This window comes from Ursus arctos, unplaced genomic scaffold (assembly GCF_023065955.2).
Source record: "Ursus arctos isolate Adak ecotype North America unplaced genomic scaffold, UrsArc2.0 scaffold_34, whole genome shotgun sequence".
Taxonomy (NCBI): domain Eukaryota; kingdom Metazoa; phylum Chordata; class Mammalia; order Carnivora; family Ursidae; genus Ursus; species Ursus arctos.
In genome coordinates, this window is record NW_026623030.1 from 18,992,357 (window position 1) to 19,009,244 (window position 16,888).

General features: G+C 36.8%; 1 protein-coding gene across 2 annotated transcripts in view; it reads left to right on the plus strand.

The window, feature by feature from the left end:
• MED13L (mediator complex subunit 13L) overlaps positions 1–16,888 on the plus strand; it is a 295,013-nt gene that overhangs the window by 215,031 nt on the left and 63,094 nt on the right. For both annotated transcript variants that reach the window (XM_026514953.4, XM_048221460.2), the window contains exon 5: positions 15,871–16,016. In XM_026514953.4, the coding sequence (XP_026370738.1) occupies positions 15,871–16,016 (146 nt within the window). The remainder of the gene's footprint in view (positions 1–15,870; positions 16,017–16,888) is intronic.

The window sequence follows — 16,888 nt, forward strand, 5'->3', positions numbered from 1 at the left end:
ATTTGTTTTCATGAATTTTGTTACTAAATTTAGTGAGTTCTACTTCTTAAAAGATAGTTTTAAAAGGAGAAAATATGAATTGGTTAGTTTGTTTATTAAACTCCAAATGAAAACGGTAATGTGTATGTGTGTATGTGCGTATGTCTTTTATCACTAAAATAAACAAAAATTAAGAAAAAAGCACGACAACCATTTTTTTTTCTTTGTCTCTTTACCTGTTGTTAGGAGAAATATCATTAAAAGATATGCTTCACATACTGGCTTACAGAAAACATGGTAGCATGTGAAAGTTGCGTAAGCTACTTTCTTGATAATGAAAAGAGATCCTCTGACAGAATCTTCTTATCTCTAAACCATTTGCAAATTGGTGCTCTTAAAAAAAAGGTTAACATTCATAATTTTAAACATTCATATTTTTTGGCAGTGACCAGATGCTGATTGTATGTGGTCGTCATTGTATGACTGCTGTACACATTTAAGAATAGTTTGAAGGGTGGGTGTTTATTGGGTATCTCTGGGCTGCGCACCAACTTTTAGGTGTTCCAGCCTCAGTATTTCTTGTCCTTTTAATGCCATTCTTACATTGAATAAATACTATCTTTTAGGTTTACAGCCCCTGATAACTCTGTGAGTTTCAGTATCTCCTCTTTCTTTTATATCCTCTCACATGAATTTTACTTCAGTAGGAGAAATTGTTTTTAATTGTTAAGAATCAGAGTTAATTCTCTTCAGAATTTGTTTAACATATTGCAAAACATGTAGCTATCTTTGACTTCATGATTTTAGATAGACTATAAGAAAAGTATAGAATCATCTTACATTTACTTTTCTGTTGGTTTTAGCTGTCAGATTTATTATTCTTATGTTAGGGATAAGAGGGTTGGGATCACAAGCAGTGCTGATGATTAAAGGCTGCACTGTGTTTTGATTAAAGAAAAGAAAAATCTAGCTTTCTGGCGTAGGCCTTGTGGTATGGGAAGAGTATGGAAGATAAATACTTGCTGATAACAGCATTCTACCAAATAAGTGTCAGCTCCAATTTTATTTTCCCTTTGCTGGGAAAACTGTGACCTCCTTTGAGTACTGGTGAGTGAGACATTTTGCAACAGTGCTGAATATAAAAGGCCCTGCTTTCTGGTAGGCTAATGCCAAATGTTGGAAAGCCTTTAAAGAACTTGCCACGCCACACTGAGCTGAATATCAGCTGCTGGATCTGAAATAGTACAATATAAAAAGGTGGACCCCACCCCCCCGTTTTGTTTATTGTAGGCATTGTCTTTTAAAAATATAACCGGGACCATTACTGTGAGTAGGGGCACAGGGTAATTTTATGATGTTGTACTGTTCAATTTGTATATCAGCTCTCAATACATACTATAATATAGCATTGTTAGTTCCTTAAATAGACTTGGGGTATGACAGAAAAAGGGAATGGATTCTTCTTTTTCCTGCCTCATCATGTTCTAGAAGTATTTAAGGTAGTCTACATTTAATAAATGTAATGAGACCGGTAAAATGAATAAGGCATGATGGAAAATAAAGTATATCAGTGGAGTTTGGAGAAATAATACTTTATGAAAGCAAAAAGACTACGTAACTAGGACCAGTATTTGTTAACAGATTTGGGGGCTGGGAGCGTTGCTTGTTTGACCAAGTCGGTGGAGTCCTACTTGCTGTTGTTCACCTGATGAATGGCCACATGCTGGAATTCCCATCTGCTTTACACTGTTTTGGCAGGTCATTTCTGCCACTGTGAGCTGGCTGTGGGAACCTAGGTAGATGTCAGAAGTCTGTCCCTACGTTTCTTTTAAGGGGCAGTCTCTCCGCCATCACTACCGCTTAGGCTCCTCCTCAGGTGGCAGAATCTGTCACAGTGGTTAGGTGTTTGTGTAAAATATAAGTAAACATTGATGATTTTAAGATGTACTATACAAGTGTATTTTGTAGTTTGGGTGGATTTCATTTGGCAATAAGGAGCAATAGTGTAGATTAGTGTATGCCCTCAGGCAGACAGGCAAAAGGATAAAGAAAGTTTTAGCATGGCGTCTGGCTGGCTCAGTTTGGCAAAGCAGGTCACTCTTGATCTCAGGGTTGTGAGTTCAAGCCCCATGTTGGGTGTAGAGATTACTTAAAAATAAAATCTTAAGAAAAAAAAAAAAAGAAAGCCTTAGCTATGTTAGTATCAGTTGATCCTTTATTGTTCTTAGTAATATGTAGTGCCTTCACAGTATTTAGTGAAAAAATGATAGAAAAAGTTAATGTGGCTCTCCATTACCCCCTTCATTGCTCTACCCCCTTCTCCACATAAACTTGGTTATTGTCTTTTAAAGCAACCAAAAAATGGATAAAAGCGTTTTTTTTTAATACTTAAAAAATGTATTAAAAAACCCCAAGAAACCAAGCATGTCTTAAAGTGAGCAATAAAATTACTTTGGTGGTTATGAGTTACCTAATATAAATGTCACTTTAATCTGTATTCTCTTCCAGGCACGTTCCCATTGAATTTTCAAAGGGCTGTCCAGAGACTGCGACTGGATAATCTGGCCTAGTTTAGTAACCTCAAGAGAGATTTTAATAAGACAGGACTTTCATAAGCCTTCTCAAATTTTGTGTATGTCGGCTTCTGATTTTCAAGCACATATCACTGACCAGAGCAGCTCATCTGTCTATTTTGGCATCTTGAAAATTACCTTACACAGTTTGTATCATCAGGATGGGAGCCCTCAAGCTTTCCAGCCTTTGGATCAAGAATACATAGGGAATCATGGCCTCTGAACTGTCACTTGCTTCTAGCAAGTGAGGCACCCAGGGAGAAACACTAAGTCCTTCAGGCCACTAGGGCACTGTTCTCCATTAGTGTAAGATGTGCTGCTGGGTCGTTACCACTACAGTGCCAGGAATGGTGCCCTTGTGATTGGCAAGAATTACTGCACTGCACCAGTGCCAAATTTACTGCCAGTAAACAACTTAGCTTTGAGGATGGAAGGGTAGAAAGGAGAAGTCATAGAGCTTGCTAATTTAATTTCGTGTGTGTGTGTGTGTGTGTGTGTGTAAATATATACTTATTAGTATACAATGAAGGAGAATTGTTCACTGGGGCAATTTTGTATTGTAATAATTTGCTTGTTAACTCTTTTTCTTAGAAGGGTGATTTCATAAAATTGTAATGGTAATTTGACAGTTATAATGCAAGTGCTCGCTCTCATTTAAAAAAAAAATTAGGTGCCATTAACTTTCCTGGACATTTTTGTTGCCTTTGTATCAGGTTTAACTTATAATTTAAAAAGAAGATATATGAAATAATGAAAGCATTTTTAGAGTGTTGTTAAATAATTTGTCTTGTTATTTGAATATTATAATGCTGCCCTCTTTTAAAAAGGAGGGAAGTTAAGACTAGCCCAATAAGAGGAAGGTCACTATGCCACTATGCTAGTGAGCAAAGGATCTCCACAGAGTCTTTGTGAAAGCTGCCAAAGTAAACAGTATATTTTTAAGGAAAGGAAATGATAAAATAACATTAGCAAAATATTCCCAAATGAAGATCTATAGAGTGAGGCAAATTACTTCTGGCAAGAGATTTGGTTAATGACAGCTTGGAAAATTTTAAGGTAAGTTCATAACACAGAAAGCATTTAGATAAAATTATCTAAATGTGTTCTGCATTGTGAATCTGTTATCAAAACACTTTTACACCATGAAAAGAACAGGAGTTTATTAATATTCATAATGCATTTTGAAAGCACATGTAATACTTGCATTCTGAAAACTCAGTGTAAGAAGTAAAAAAATCTTTTGTTTTTTTAAGATTTAGAGTATTATAAGAGAATAAAATGATCTGGAATACTAGTCCTTCCTTTTTTTGCATTTACGCAGGTCCTTTCCCAACTACAGAGGTGCAACCCCCACCAATCCCTTGTGTTTCCTGAGTAAACAGTTTTAAAAGTTGCCTTTTCCCCTATTACTGGAAATTGCATACTATTGCCTTCTATTAATAATTAAACTTCCTCCCACTTTAAAAATATTCACTGTGTGTATCAGCTATTCTTGTTTTCTCAAGATGGAACTTTCTGAAGAAAAGTAATTTAATCTTTGGTTATGACTAAAACTGCATTCATTTGGTGACTGTAAGTGTCGGGTGTTATGAGCTGTACTAGGTGGCCAGAATACAGAGGGCTTAGGGAGCTTTCATTATGGTAGGAGGGGACCATCAAAATAAATAACAGCAAATTATGACAGGTCCTCTGAAGGAAACCAGTGGGGTGATGGAAGCCTTGGACTACAAACTAACGTAGCGAGAGATGATGTTGGAAAGATAGAATGCAACCATGTTGCTTTTCTTATTGAAATGTAGTTTCAGTTTTACTTATTGGATCTCTGAGAATAGAGAATTTTACCCAATTATAACAGTAAGATGGAATATATGGTATTTTATAAATAGTAGGAATACTTTTTTTCCCTAGACCTCCCCTCATTCCCACGGGTTCATGTCATTCTTTTATAAATGGATAATTCTTTAAGATTGCATAGGGTACGGGGTACCTGGATGGCTCAGTCAGTTAAGCGTCTGCCTTCGGCTCAGGTCATGATCCCAGGGTCCTGGGATAGAGCCCTGCATTGGGCTCCCTGCTCAGTAGGGAGCCTGCTTCTCCCTGTCCTGCCTGCTGGTGCACGCGCTCTCTCTCTCTGTCTCTCAAATAAATAAATTAAAAAATCTTAAAGGAAAAAAAAAGATTGCATAGGGTACAAAGCCATATAAGATATTATAATTTAATGATTGAGGTTTTTTAAAAAGGTCTAATATTAAGGTATACGACTTTGACTGAGGTATCCTACCAGAACTCCTCCATCTTTATTTTGCTGTGCCTTTTAACAAAGTCTTTGGGATCTTGCTATGCAGGCCAGTACAGTAGTTTTAGGGTTAGTATTTTTGTTCCTTCTAAAGTTTTTAGGTTGTTTGCTCAGGAAACTGTAGTATACCTAAGGGCTGATTCTGGTCTTGTTTACTTCCATATCCTTAAATCTAGCAGAGTGTCTTACACAAGGTGGATAGATGTGCTTAGTAAATGTTTGTTGATTAAATGAGTTCTTCTGATAGCATGGGTACCAAATGAGGTAAGTACTCTCGGTAGCAGGGAAGAAAGAGGTCTCTATGGAAAGAGCTAATATGAGAAAGCTCTATAGAGAAAGTAGAAGTGGTGTTGGACTTTAAAAGATGGGATTTAAGGAGAATGAAGGAGTGGGAAATTATGTGGAGTTACAGGAATGTATGTGGGATATGCACAAAGCGTTAACTGTTCCAGACTGGCTGTCATTGAGAGTTTGTACATGGAAACAGGGCTTTAAATACTACTTAAAAAGAAAAAGTGGGGGCGCCTGGGTGGCACAGCGGTTAAGCGTCTGCCTTCGGCTCAGGGCGTCTGCCTTCGGCTCAGGGCGTGATCCCGGCGTTATGGGATCGAGCCCCACATCAGGCTCCTCCGCTATGAGTCTGCTTCTTCCTCTCCCACTCCCCCTGCTTGTGTTCCCTCTCTCGCTGGCTGTCTCTATCTCTGTCGAATAAATAAATAAAATCTTAAAAAAAAAAGAAAAAAAGAAAAAGTGGGTTGCAACAGAATAAGGAAAGTCTGGACAGATGGCAGAGGGGTGTTTAGTCCTCCTCTGGGCAGTGGAGGGCAGTGGAGGACTATGACACGGGATTGAGTAGTATTGATTTTTATTACAAATGTATTTTAGGAGGATTGATTTAGCCTTACAACTTAGGATGGATAATAGAGTAAAGGAACAGAATTCTTTAATGGCATTTACGGAAGAGAATATCCTATTGACCTTGTGTAGTCCTTATTTATTTTGTTCTAGTCTCTTCTAGTCCAAAGAATATAAACTGCCTTGGGTCCCAAAGAGGGTCACACTATATTTTACTCCTCAGCTGTTAGTGATATGCCTAGAGCAGGCTTCCCCCCAGAAGAATGGTTAGAAAAAATCATCAGAAATTCTCAAGTGTATGGGTAGGTATCACCTAATGTATTTCAGGCTAGAGTATCACAGCTTTACACTCCTGTCTTCCCTGTCTCATGACTGAGAATTTCAGGCTTATTTCTTGAGTCTCCTAATATAATGCCAGAAAATTTTGAGAAAAGATAGTAAAGTATCACAAACTCAATGAAGCATTAATGTGACATCAGCCTGTGCCATATTCCATGCTAAGTCCTGGGGTCCAAAATGATAGATAAGATGTGATTTCTACCCTCACAAAATTGAAATAGATGTACTAGATGTAAAACATAAGAATATGAAAGTGCTTTGATTGAGAGATACACAGAGGCATATGGGGGCATTTAGCCTGTTCTGGGACTTTAGAGATGATTTCTTGGAAAAGATGAGTAGGAGTTAGATGAACAATAGGGGAAGTTTATTCTAGAGAAAAGAAAAAAGGCATGAACCAAAACATCGACATATGAAGCAGCATGACATATGCAGTGGGAAGCGTCCAGTCCTGAAGCAGACTGGTTGGTTGAGGCTAAGAGGGGTGGCTCACGGAGTGAGCACATACCAGGCTAACACTGAACGTTTTCTTTCTGAGGCTTTCCTTGCACTTGTTGCCAGGAGGGTACCTCTGTATGTTATGTTGAGCTATTTAGCACCTAAATAGTAGAAGAGATTTCTCTAACATAGTTTCCATATATGTGGATTATATATGGTTGTATGGATGGATGGATGATATATGTCCTCATGATTCCTAGTTTAGGGAAATATAAATAGGTCGCCTAAAACTCTGATGTCTAGGGAAGCTCCAAGGTAAGGTCAGAGTCTGTTGCTTTGACTGCTCACAGGTTGACATTGTCACCTTTACCCAGGTGTTACTTTGAAACAAGATATTTTGATGGTTTCTTTCTTAGCTTAATTCTGAAAGAAATAGGTCTTTGAAGCTTAAAATAAAGAGTTACAAACATTTGGTGAAATATTTGGAGATCTACTTGTAGCATAGGTGAAATACAATAAAGCACTCAGAGGGAGAATGAGGGGGAGAGAGGTGGAGAGGGAGGGAGGGAGAAAAGGGGGAGAGAAAGAAAGAAAATTAGAAGCATGGGAGGATGGAGAGAGGTGAGGAAGGGAGGGAGGGAGAAAGGGAGAAAGAAGAGGAACAAAGAGGGAAGAAAAGGGGAGAGAAGGGGGCGCCTGGGTGGCACAGCGGTTAAGCGTCTGCCTTTGGCTCAGGGCGTGATCCTGGCGTTCCGGGATCGAGTCCCACATCAGGCTCCTCTGCTGGGAGCCTGCTTCTTCCTCTCCCACTCCCCCTGCTTGTGTTCCCTCTCTCGCTGGCTGTCTCTCTCTGTCAAATAAATAAATAAAATCTTTAAAAAAAAAAAAAAAAAAAAAAAGAAAAGGGGAAAGAAGGAGGGAGGGGGAGAGGAAGCTTAAAAGGATTTTAAGCTTGGATTAGCTTCTATAAATCATGTCTCTCCCTTCTCCCCTTTTCATATTTTGAAAATAGTTTAATAAGTTGCTGTAGTGTTCTTTATCTCATCAGTAGTGTTTATCTAGGGCACTTAAAATGATATGCTTATTAATAACTTGCCCAGATATAATATAAACCCAGTTGTTTATTAGTTCATAAAATAGCATTTATTTTACTTTTATTCGGAATTCTCACCTGTTGATTTTTTAAATGAAACTAGTGGTAAATGCTAAAGCTGTAGAGCAAACCCCTATGAAATCCATAATACGAACATTTTCTAGTAGTGTAATTATAATTCCGAATGTGATTTTTAAAAGGAAAACTCAGTCAAACCTCTGAGACGAAGTTACATAATAAACACACACTGCCATATAGTCTCCAGAAACTCCTCCTCCTCCTGTCCCAGTGACCTTCTCCCCCTCTATTTCCTCTCTCTCCTTTCTCCCCCTCTCCCCTTCTCCTCCTTTTTTCTTTTCTGTCTTCCTCCCTCTCATTTCTTCCCATCCCTCTTCTTTTACTTTTTTCCTCTCTTCCTTCCTCCTTCCATACCTGTCTCCGCCTATATCTCATTTCCTTCCTGATGTCTATAGAGAGAATATAATGTAGAGGGAACGTTACAGTTTACAAGACTGTTTTTAGCTCCATAGCACCTCTGAGCACTGTGATTGGTGTCCCAGAGATAATATTAGAAAGTGGTGAGTGCTATAGGGGAACAGGGGAAGAGAGTCATTGTGAGTTGTACCTTTAAATTCTATGGTGAGGATAAGCCTTGTTGGGGAGATGGTATTTAAGCAAAACTTGTAGGAAGTGAGGGAAAGAGAACCCTATGGATAGCTGGGAGGAAGAGAGTTCCAGGCAGGGGAGCAGTAATGTTCAGTGGGCCAGAGGAGGAATGTGATTGGCTTGTTTGAGGGACAGCAAGGGGTCTTACTGGGCTGGAATAGAGAGAGAGAATGAAAGAGAGAAATAGGCAATTTAGTCAGAAAGGTAACTGGGGCTGGGTGTTGAAATTTATTGCGTTTTTGGCTTTACACTTTGTGAGATAAGGGAGCCATTGGAGGATGGGTTCTGTGTTCCCTGTCCCATTTCATTAGTCTTTGTTCTTGAGTCATTACTACCCTGTTGTTACTACTGTGGTTTAGTAATAAATCTTGGTACTGGTAAGTTAAGTCTGTTCCTTTGTTTTCAAAATTGCATTGGCTATTCTTGACCCTTTATTCTTCTACACAAATTTTAGAGTAAGCTTGTCAGAGAACTTATTGGGATATTGGTTGGAATCGCACTGAATTTATAGATCAATTTGGGGAGAATTGTAATCTTTATGATACTGATAATCGTATCTAGGAATATGGTCTATCTTTTAAAAGAGTTTATATCTTCTATATTCTTCACATCGAATATTTTGTAAATTTCTCCATAGAAGCCAAACATATCTTTTATTAACTTATTTTCTGAGTACCTTTTGGTTTTCATTGCTGTTGCTAATGGGGTGTTTTTTTCAATTATATTTTGTAAATGACACGTGGGAACGCAGCTATTGCTGATTTTGTGTCTACCAACCTAAAGAACTCTCTTGTTCTATTTGTCTGTTGTCTGCATTGAAAAAAATTTGAGAGAATTATGCCATCTGCAAATAAAGTTAGTGTTACCTCTTCGTTCCTGATTTTTTACCTCTTATTGCGCTGACTTAGACATCTAGGACAGTGTTGTATATAAGAGGAGATATCCTTGTCTTGGACTTTTTAATTAGAGTATCCTTCTGAAGTTTTAACATTAAGCAAGGTAATTGCCTTGTCTGTTTAAGTAAGATAGTTCCTTTCAACTCCCAGTTTGCTAAGAGTTTATTTTTAAAATAATGATTCTTGGATATTTTGAATTTTAATATATGCTTTTTTTTCTCTGTGTCTTGAGATGGATTCTTTGATTTTTCTCCTTCATCTCTTAACGTACTGTATTACATTAACAGACTTGCTGATGTTAATCTATTATTTTATTTCAACATAAACCCCACTGGTTGTATTGTAGATCTCTGGATCACTTCTTAATTCAATTTATTATTACTTAATTTAGTAGTTTTGTGTCTGTGTTCGTGAGTGAAATTGTTAGATGTGAGTTTCTCTTTTTGTAACTAATTATATCCGGTTTTACTGTCAAAGCTGTACAGGCCTAAAGGAAAGATTTGGGAGGATTTCTGCTATTTATCATTTGTTGAAACAGTTTGAATAGAGAGTCTGATTGTTCCTTGAAAGTTTTACAAAACCTTCTAAGCTCATGTTGAATTAGGTGGGCGTATTTCTTAGTTATTCTTTTCAAAATATTTTCTAAATCTTCTATTTTTATAGAAAATTATCCATTTCATGTGTTTGAGATTTATTGGCCTAAAGTTACATAAAGTATTTTTAACATTAAAACATTCCTACTTTATCTGTGGTTACTTCCTCTTTTGGGTTCCCAGCATTGTTCATTTGAGCCCCACCCCCCCCCCACAGGCATGTTCCCTACTTGCCTTCCCTAAATCAGTCACCCTCATGGTTTGTCCGCACTTCAGTTTGCTCAAAGAACAAGTTAGACTTTTGTTAATCCTTCCTGCTGCTGCTCCTCCTCCTCCTCCTCCTTTCCCCCTATTTTATTAATGTGTGTTTTTGTCATTATTTTCATCCTTCTGTTTTCATTGAGTTTTTTTGCCCCCCACCCCCAACTTCTTGATTTGAATGCTTGATTTTAAGAATTTCTTATAGACATATAAGGATATAAATTACTCTGTAAGCACTGTTTCTTGCAGATTTTGACGTGTATTATTTTCATTGTCATTCAGTTTTAAATATTTTGTGATTTCCATTGTGATTTCCTTTGTAACCTGTGATCTATTTAGAGAATGAATGTTTAGGTTTCCAGACAAAGGGGTTTTAACTTTTTTCTTTTTAAAAACTGTTGATTTATAACTAAATTGCACTGTGATTAGAGAAGGTATATAGTCTGACATCGGATCTTTGAATTGTAGGACTTACTTGTGTCCTAGTACCTAGTCCATTTTGTACTTCTTACATGTGTACTTGGAAAGAGAATAGGTTATTTCTGGAAAGCCAGAATATATACTCAATTTTATATATTTTTGTCATTGCTGGGTTTTTTGTTAGTTTTGTTTTCTTAATAATTTGCTTATTTTATTAAATACTGAGAAGAGTATGTTGAATTCTATTAGTTGCAGATTTGTCAGTTTCTCCTTGTTATTCTACCAGTTTTTTTTTCTTTTCATATTTTTCAGTTCTGTGGCATACCATATGGCTGTGTACATACACATTCAAGATTGTTTAAATTTCTTGTTGAATTCCCGTTTATTATAACGTAATGATGAACCCAAGTTTTAAAAATATTTTATTGTTTTGTTTATTGCTATTTCTATACCAGCTTTATTTTTATTTGGATTCACCTGGCATATCATTTTCTGCCTTTCATTTTCATTCTTTTGGGGTGGTTTTATTTTGTATGCCTTTTGTAAGCATATTTAGGTGGGTTTACTTGTTTCAGCTACTCTGATGTATCTTTGTCCTTTTTTTTTTTTTTTTTTTAAGATTTTCTTTATTTATTGGACAGAGAGAAGCACAGCGAGAGAGGGAACACCAGCAGGGGGAGTGGGAGAGGGAGAAGCAGGCTTCCCGCAGAGCTGGGAGCCCGATGAGGGGCTCGATCCCGGGAGACCCTGGGATCATGACCTGAGCCGAAGGCAGACGCCCAACAACTGAGCCACCCAGGCGCCCCTCTTTGTCTTTTTGATAGGCAGAGAATGAACAAATAATCTTTCCAAATTCATCTTATATACTAGTCTTTTTCATTTTCCCAATGATGCAGCCACAGTGCCTCTTTATAAAGTTTCTTTTAAAATGCCAAATGCTCTCTAATTCAGTTCCTTTGCACATGTAGTTGTCTCTTCTTGGAACGGTCTTTACCATCGCCCTCTGTTTTAAAAAGCAAGCTTCAGTTTAAGTGCTCCCCCTTTTCTTAAGAGAAGCTCTTCTCTGACCCACCCCTTTCTAAAATAGCATCCACCTTATTAGTACCCTGATTTCTTTTATAACACAAAAGTTATTTATTCATAGATATTTATTGGTATGACTATAAATACTATTATTATACTAACCATCTTACTTACATGTTGATTATTTGATATTAGTGAACAAGGGGAGTAAGATAAGGCAGTACCCCTAAAAGAGTAACATGGTCTAGAGAAGTTTTCTCTAATGGCTGAGGAACCTGGTGCAAGTAAAGAGGAAAAAATAAAGACTGTTTATGAATGGGAAGGAATTTGAATATGGGAGTACCTTTACCAAGAAAAGGAAATATGTAGTTCTCCAGGACTCTGGAGGAGGCTGAGAGAAGTGTGACTGCAGACGTATTTAAGGTATAAAAGAGGTTAAATAAAGAATTGCCTGAATCAGACCTGATTTTACTGAATAAAGAGTGGAGAATAAATGGAGTTGAGAAGGCGTTGGAATACTTGTCAAGAGGTGTGCCATAAGTGAACAGGGTGAGGCTCCAATTTTAGTTTGAGTGAAGTTAGCAGTGTTGCTGGTTCTCTGTGTTCACTTGTTAGTACCTTGTGGTCTACAGCATTAGGGGGTTAGTATAAATGATACAGGGATGGGTGTAAGTTGCATAGTATGTGATCACACTGAGGAGTGAATATATTCTACCAGGGTGAGTGTAGCATTGATTAAAGGTAGAATGTCATGAATGTACTATGAACACCATGTTAAGAGGTGTGCTCTGAACTAGTGTGACCTTGGGCACAGTCTTCTCCCTGAATTAGAAAGGCGTTGAGCTCGATCATCTCTAAAGCCCTTTTCAATTTTCACATGATGAGAGTGTATGAAAAAGATGAAATTGAGTGAGTAATGGTTTAGGTAAAAGTAGGTGATGGATGTGAAGAAGCAAGAACAGGTATGGAGCTTGTAATAAATTTTATCTCCTAACTTTTAATAATAACACTAACATAATGTATCTGCATTTGTTTTGTAGAGTCCCTTGCTTTCAGTGTTCATTCACATTATCTGATCTCCTTTTACCTATATAAGGGTTGGTAGGGATATAAATTAATATCCCCATTTACAGATAACCTAGCTAGAACAAAGAACATTAAATTTCAAGTCAATTTCCAGTTGTGCCTATAAGAATGGCAATGGCAAGCCAGACTTTTGAGCCCCATTTCCTTATCTGTCAAATGAGGAGGGTTGGCTTTTGTATTAGACTACCTGAATTTTACTTCTAGGCAGGTATCTAGATCAGAGAAATATGACAGTTGTTATGTATCTGCATTTTATCAAGGGATTTGACATAAATCTTTCAGATTTTCCTTTGTAGACAAGAAATAGTGAATGGGTGGCAGCACCCTAGTGAATTTGTAATTTGGGAGCTATCTGTTAAGATGACACAGGATTCTATTCTCAGTGCAGTCTTTTCACCATTTTTAGCGATGACATGGATAAAGATATTGATGGCTTGCTGATCAAATAGCCAGTACATTGGATAACAGAATCGGAATCAAAGATGATCTCAGCAGGCTTCAACTAAGAGCCACATATGACAAGATGAAACACCATGGATTCCTCTAGTGCATGCCTGTGGTTGGGCAACAAGCACACTGCACAAGGATCGGAGGCAGGGGCTTCCTTCAGATCTTGCCTCCATTACTCTCTGTGTGACATATGGCCCCACATTCAAAAGCATAAAAGAATATGAATTTGTGAATTCTCTTTCTCCCCCAGTCATGCTGTGTCATTCCCCAAAGGCAGATAGGGTTATTAGGTTTTTAAAGTGTATCCTTCCAGAGAAATTTTATGCCAGTATAAGCAAATTGTGTGTGCATGTATACAAGTGGGAGTATATTATTCACACTGTTTTTGTACCTTGTGTTTTCCCTCATATTTATGACTTTATGTTGGAGGTTTCTGCATGTCAGTGTGATCATTTTGTGGTTGCACCATATTACTTTATAGGGATGAATCATAGATCATAGTTTAGTTAACTAGTTCTTTACTGATGGTAATTTTTGCTGTTTTCAGTATTTATTATAGACAATGATGTAGTCAATAATTGTACAATAGTTTTATCTATTGGATAAATTCTTAGAAGTGGTGTTGCTAGGTCAAAGGGGAATTCTTTCTAATGTCACTGTTGTCATCCTTGCCCTCGTATGTCACATAATCTGAGAAAAAACAGAACTGCATAGCTGGAAAGGGATATAAATACTGTCAAGTTTACTGGTTCCCAAAGTATGGTCCTTGGGCTGGGAGTAGCAGCAGCAGCACTTGAGAAATTGTACCAAATGCAGATTCTTGGGGCCTCTGCTGGACCTCCTGAATCAGAGCCTGTGAGGGCCCGCAGTTTGTCCTCACAGCTGATTTTACATATGAGGAAACTGTGGTCAGAAAGGTGAAGTAACTTAGCGCTTGTCTCAAGGTATGACCTCTGATTTCTTTTTGAAACTCTTTTCCCATCATGTCACATCTTTCCCCCTTTTGGAATTTCTGAACTACATTCTGTTTTTAACAACATCTACTCCTTGCTGCCTCATGCCCTCTCTCTTACTTTCTCTTTTCTCTCCACTACTGAAATCCTATTGTCATTTGTTCCTGTTTTCTTGAAGCACTTGAATCTTCCAATTTGGGGAAATCAGTACATCTTAGCCTTCCTGTGGTATTTTCTTTTTATTTCTATTTCTGTATTAGTGTCTGGCTTTATTTTATTAATGTGCATTCATATCAGTCTTTGTTAGCTCATACATATGCTCCTTGAGGGCAAGGATGATTTGTTGTCACTTTAGACCCCTTGCACCTTCCTTCCATTTACTAATTGATAGATAAATGTTGGTTGCATTTTTCTCATGCACAGTTGGGAATCAGTAGAATAGAGAATATACTCTGTGTTACACTCAGTACCTGCACCTCTAACCAGTTTTCTTACAAATATGCTATTGACTACACAGGACAGTAGGCATGATAGGGATAAGTCGGCTCAAACCCCTCCACTGAAGTTCATAGATGGAAAATTAACCAATCTGTAATCAGTAAACCTATATTTTGGTTCTCTTTATGAGGGAGACATAATGTTGTGTGTTGAGGATGATAGGTTTCTAATACCACTTTTGTAAAGGACCATGCATTTTTACCGTTAATAACTGTCTTATACCTGTATACATTTAAATTGTAGGTGTCATTTCCTCCTTGTGAACTTAAAACTTAGAATATGGTGTCAAGGGGGTATTTACATTTTTCAAAATTCTTAAAAATTTTTGGTTATTATCTTGTTTACTCTGTTGTGCTAAATATCAAGATAGGTGTTTCCTATTGTTGAAACTTCACATTCTAGTAAAACACACCATTTTCTCAGATTATCTCAACATACTTGTCAAGGAAGAATATAGATGCTTGCCTGTATGATAGAGTGAATGTTTTATCATTTTTAGTTCATTTTTTCCTTAAAGCATTTTAATTTTATACCTAAGCAAAATTTAATGTTTTTTGTAGTACTCAAAATGCAGTTTATAATATTTTAGAGAAATTTTGAGAAGAAGCACGTCTTGGAGATGATTTTTTAAGTGGTGGTTGCCTGGCCTACAGTGATTTTGGTTCATCAGGCAGGTATTCTTATGGGCTGTCTTGAGAAATGGAGATATTATCACTGGCTTAGGGCCAAAGTTTTGGTCTTTCTTTGAAAGAATGTGCTTCTGTGTTAAGTTTGAAATTATTTTTCTCCAAGACACATCATTTTTATCAATTTTTAGCTAATTGTGTGGAAAATGGAGAACTGGAATGCTTTAATAAAATTTTGTGATCAGAAGTAAATTGTAAAAATTAAATATAATATTACCAGCCCATTTAGAGACTTGTATTACCTTAGCAGTTGTGTATTGGGAATTTATATACAACTGTGTCCTTAATTGCTATTTTTGGATGAACAATTGTAACCATGTTTAATGCTGTAAGCTTATAAATTTGATGTTACTGTTATGTCATACCAAACAGAAAAACTAATCTTTGTCCCCAGAATCCATTAAAAGCCAGTTCAGATACTAGTGCATGAGAAGGTAGAAAAGTGTTAAGATTCTTTTTGTGTCCTTAGGAGTTTATAGTCAGCATAGGAGACTTTATGCAAATGAAACCAGAGGCAATCTGCACAATAGCTTTCTAAATTTCACAATGTGGCATAACTATCTAGTATCTTTAATTTAGTTTGTTAGCAAGTTATTGTTATATTATTTGATCAAATCAACTGGAAGTTTATGCTATTAATATCATCAGAGGCAAGCTTTGCTGGGTGATGGATACAGTAAACCTATATCCGATATGTAATTCCTGTGCCTAGCACTCATTTCCTACCAAAATGTAGAGTTGAGTTTCTCATTGTTTCTTTTTTAGTGAGCATTTGTCCTGTGCATTCACATTCTTTCTTCATGGGGAAAGTAATGTATGCACAAGTGTGGAGATTGCCCAACACCAGCCAATTTATTTGATCAATGAGGAGCATATACACATGGCTCAGTCTTCACCTGCACCATTTCAAGGTAAGTAAATGGCAGTGTCCTGCCCTCTACTCTCCCCCGCCAAGTGGATAGCCACCTTGCCCAGTAGGGTTTGCAGAATGAGTTATTATCTTAAATGGACATTTTAAAGCTAAGCGTAAGGGTCAACTTCTGAAGAAGAAAGGAAAGACTACCATTTCACAATGAAAGCTTGCTAGTATTTTGCTGAAAGCTTTAGAGCTATCACATTAGGTGAAGTTGTAGTGAGGAATAAAATTTAAGAGAATTGCCTTCAGAACAAAGAAGATCAGTAAGTATTTGATGAGTAATTGACAAATCTTAAAAATTTGAAAGTTTTCATTGTTTTGTTTGTTCCATGGTTTCAAGCACATAATGACTTACGGAAAATTACTTTTTTTGAAATTTCAACCAGAATCCTGTTTCTAGAGTTGTATAGTTTTTTCAGTGATGTTAATATCTTTATTATTTCTTTTAATTAGAGACTACATTGTAGGTATTTGGTTGTAATTTAACTTAATTTATGTATTTTCATTCATTCTCAGCTAATCACCTAGATTTTGCCAAAATAACTCCATGTCCCTTTTATTGAATCATGAATTCTAAATCTTTGGTTTTGTTTTTGGAATTCAGAATTTTCTGTGAGTAACTTTTTTAAATGTTATAACGTTTAAATGCAGTAGTATTACATTGAACCAGCTGGAAAAATCTCTTTTGGTTCAATCTAATTTATTACTAGAGATGTCTGGTTGAAATGGTCCTAATATATCACACAATGTGCTTTTTAAAAAACACTGATATTTTAACAGATTTAACTAAAATATTTTTATTGACATAACAGCCTGTCAAGAGTGTTTAGCCTCCATATTACTTATGATTGCTTTTTGGTTTCCTAC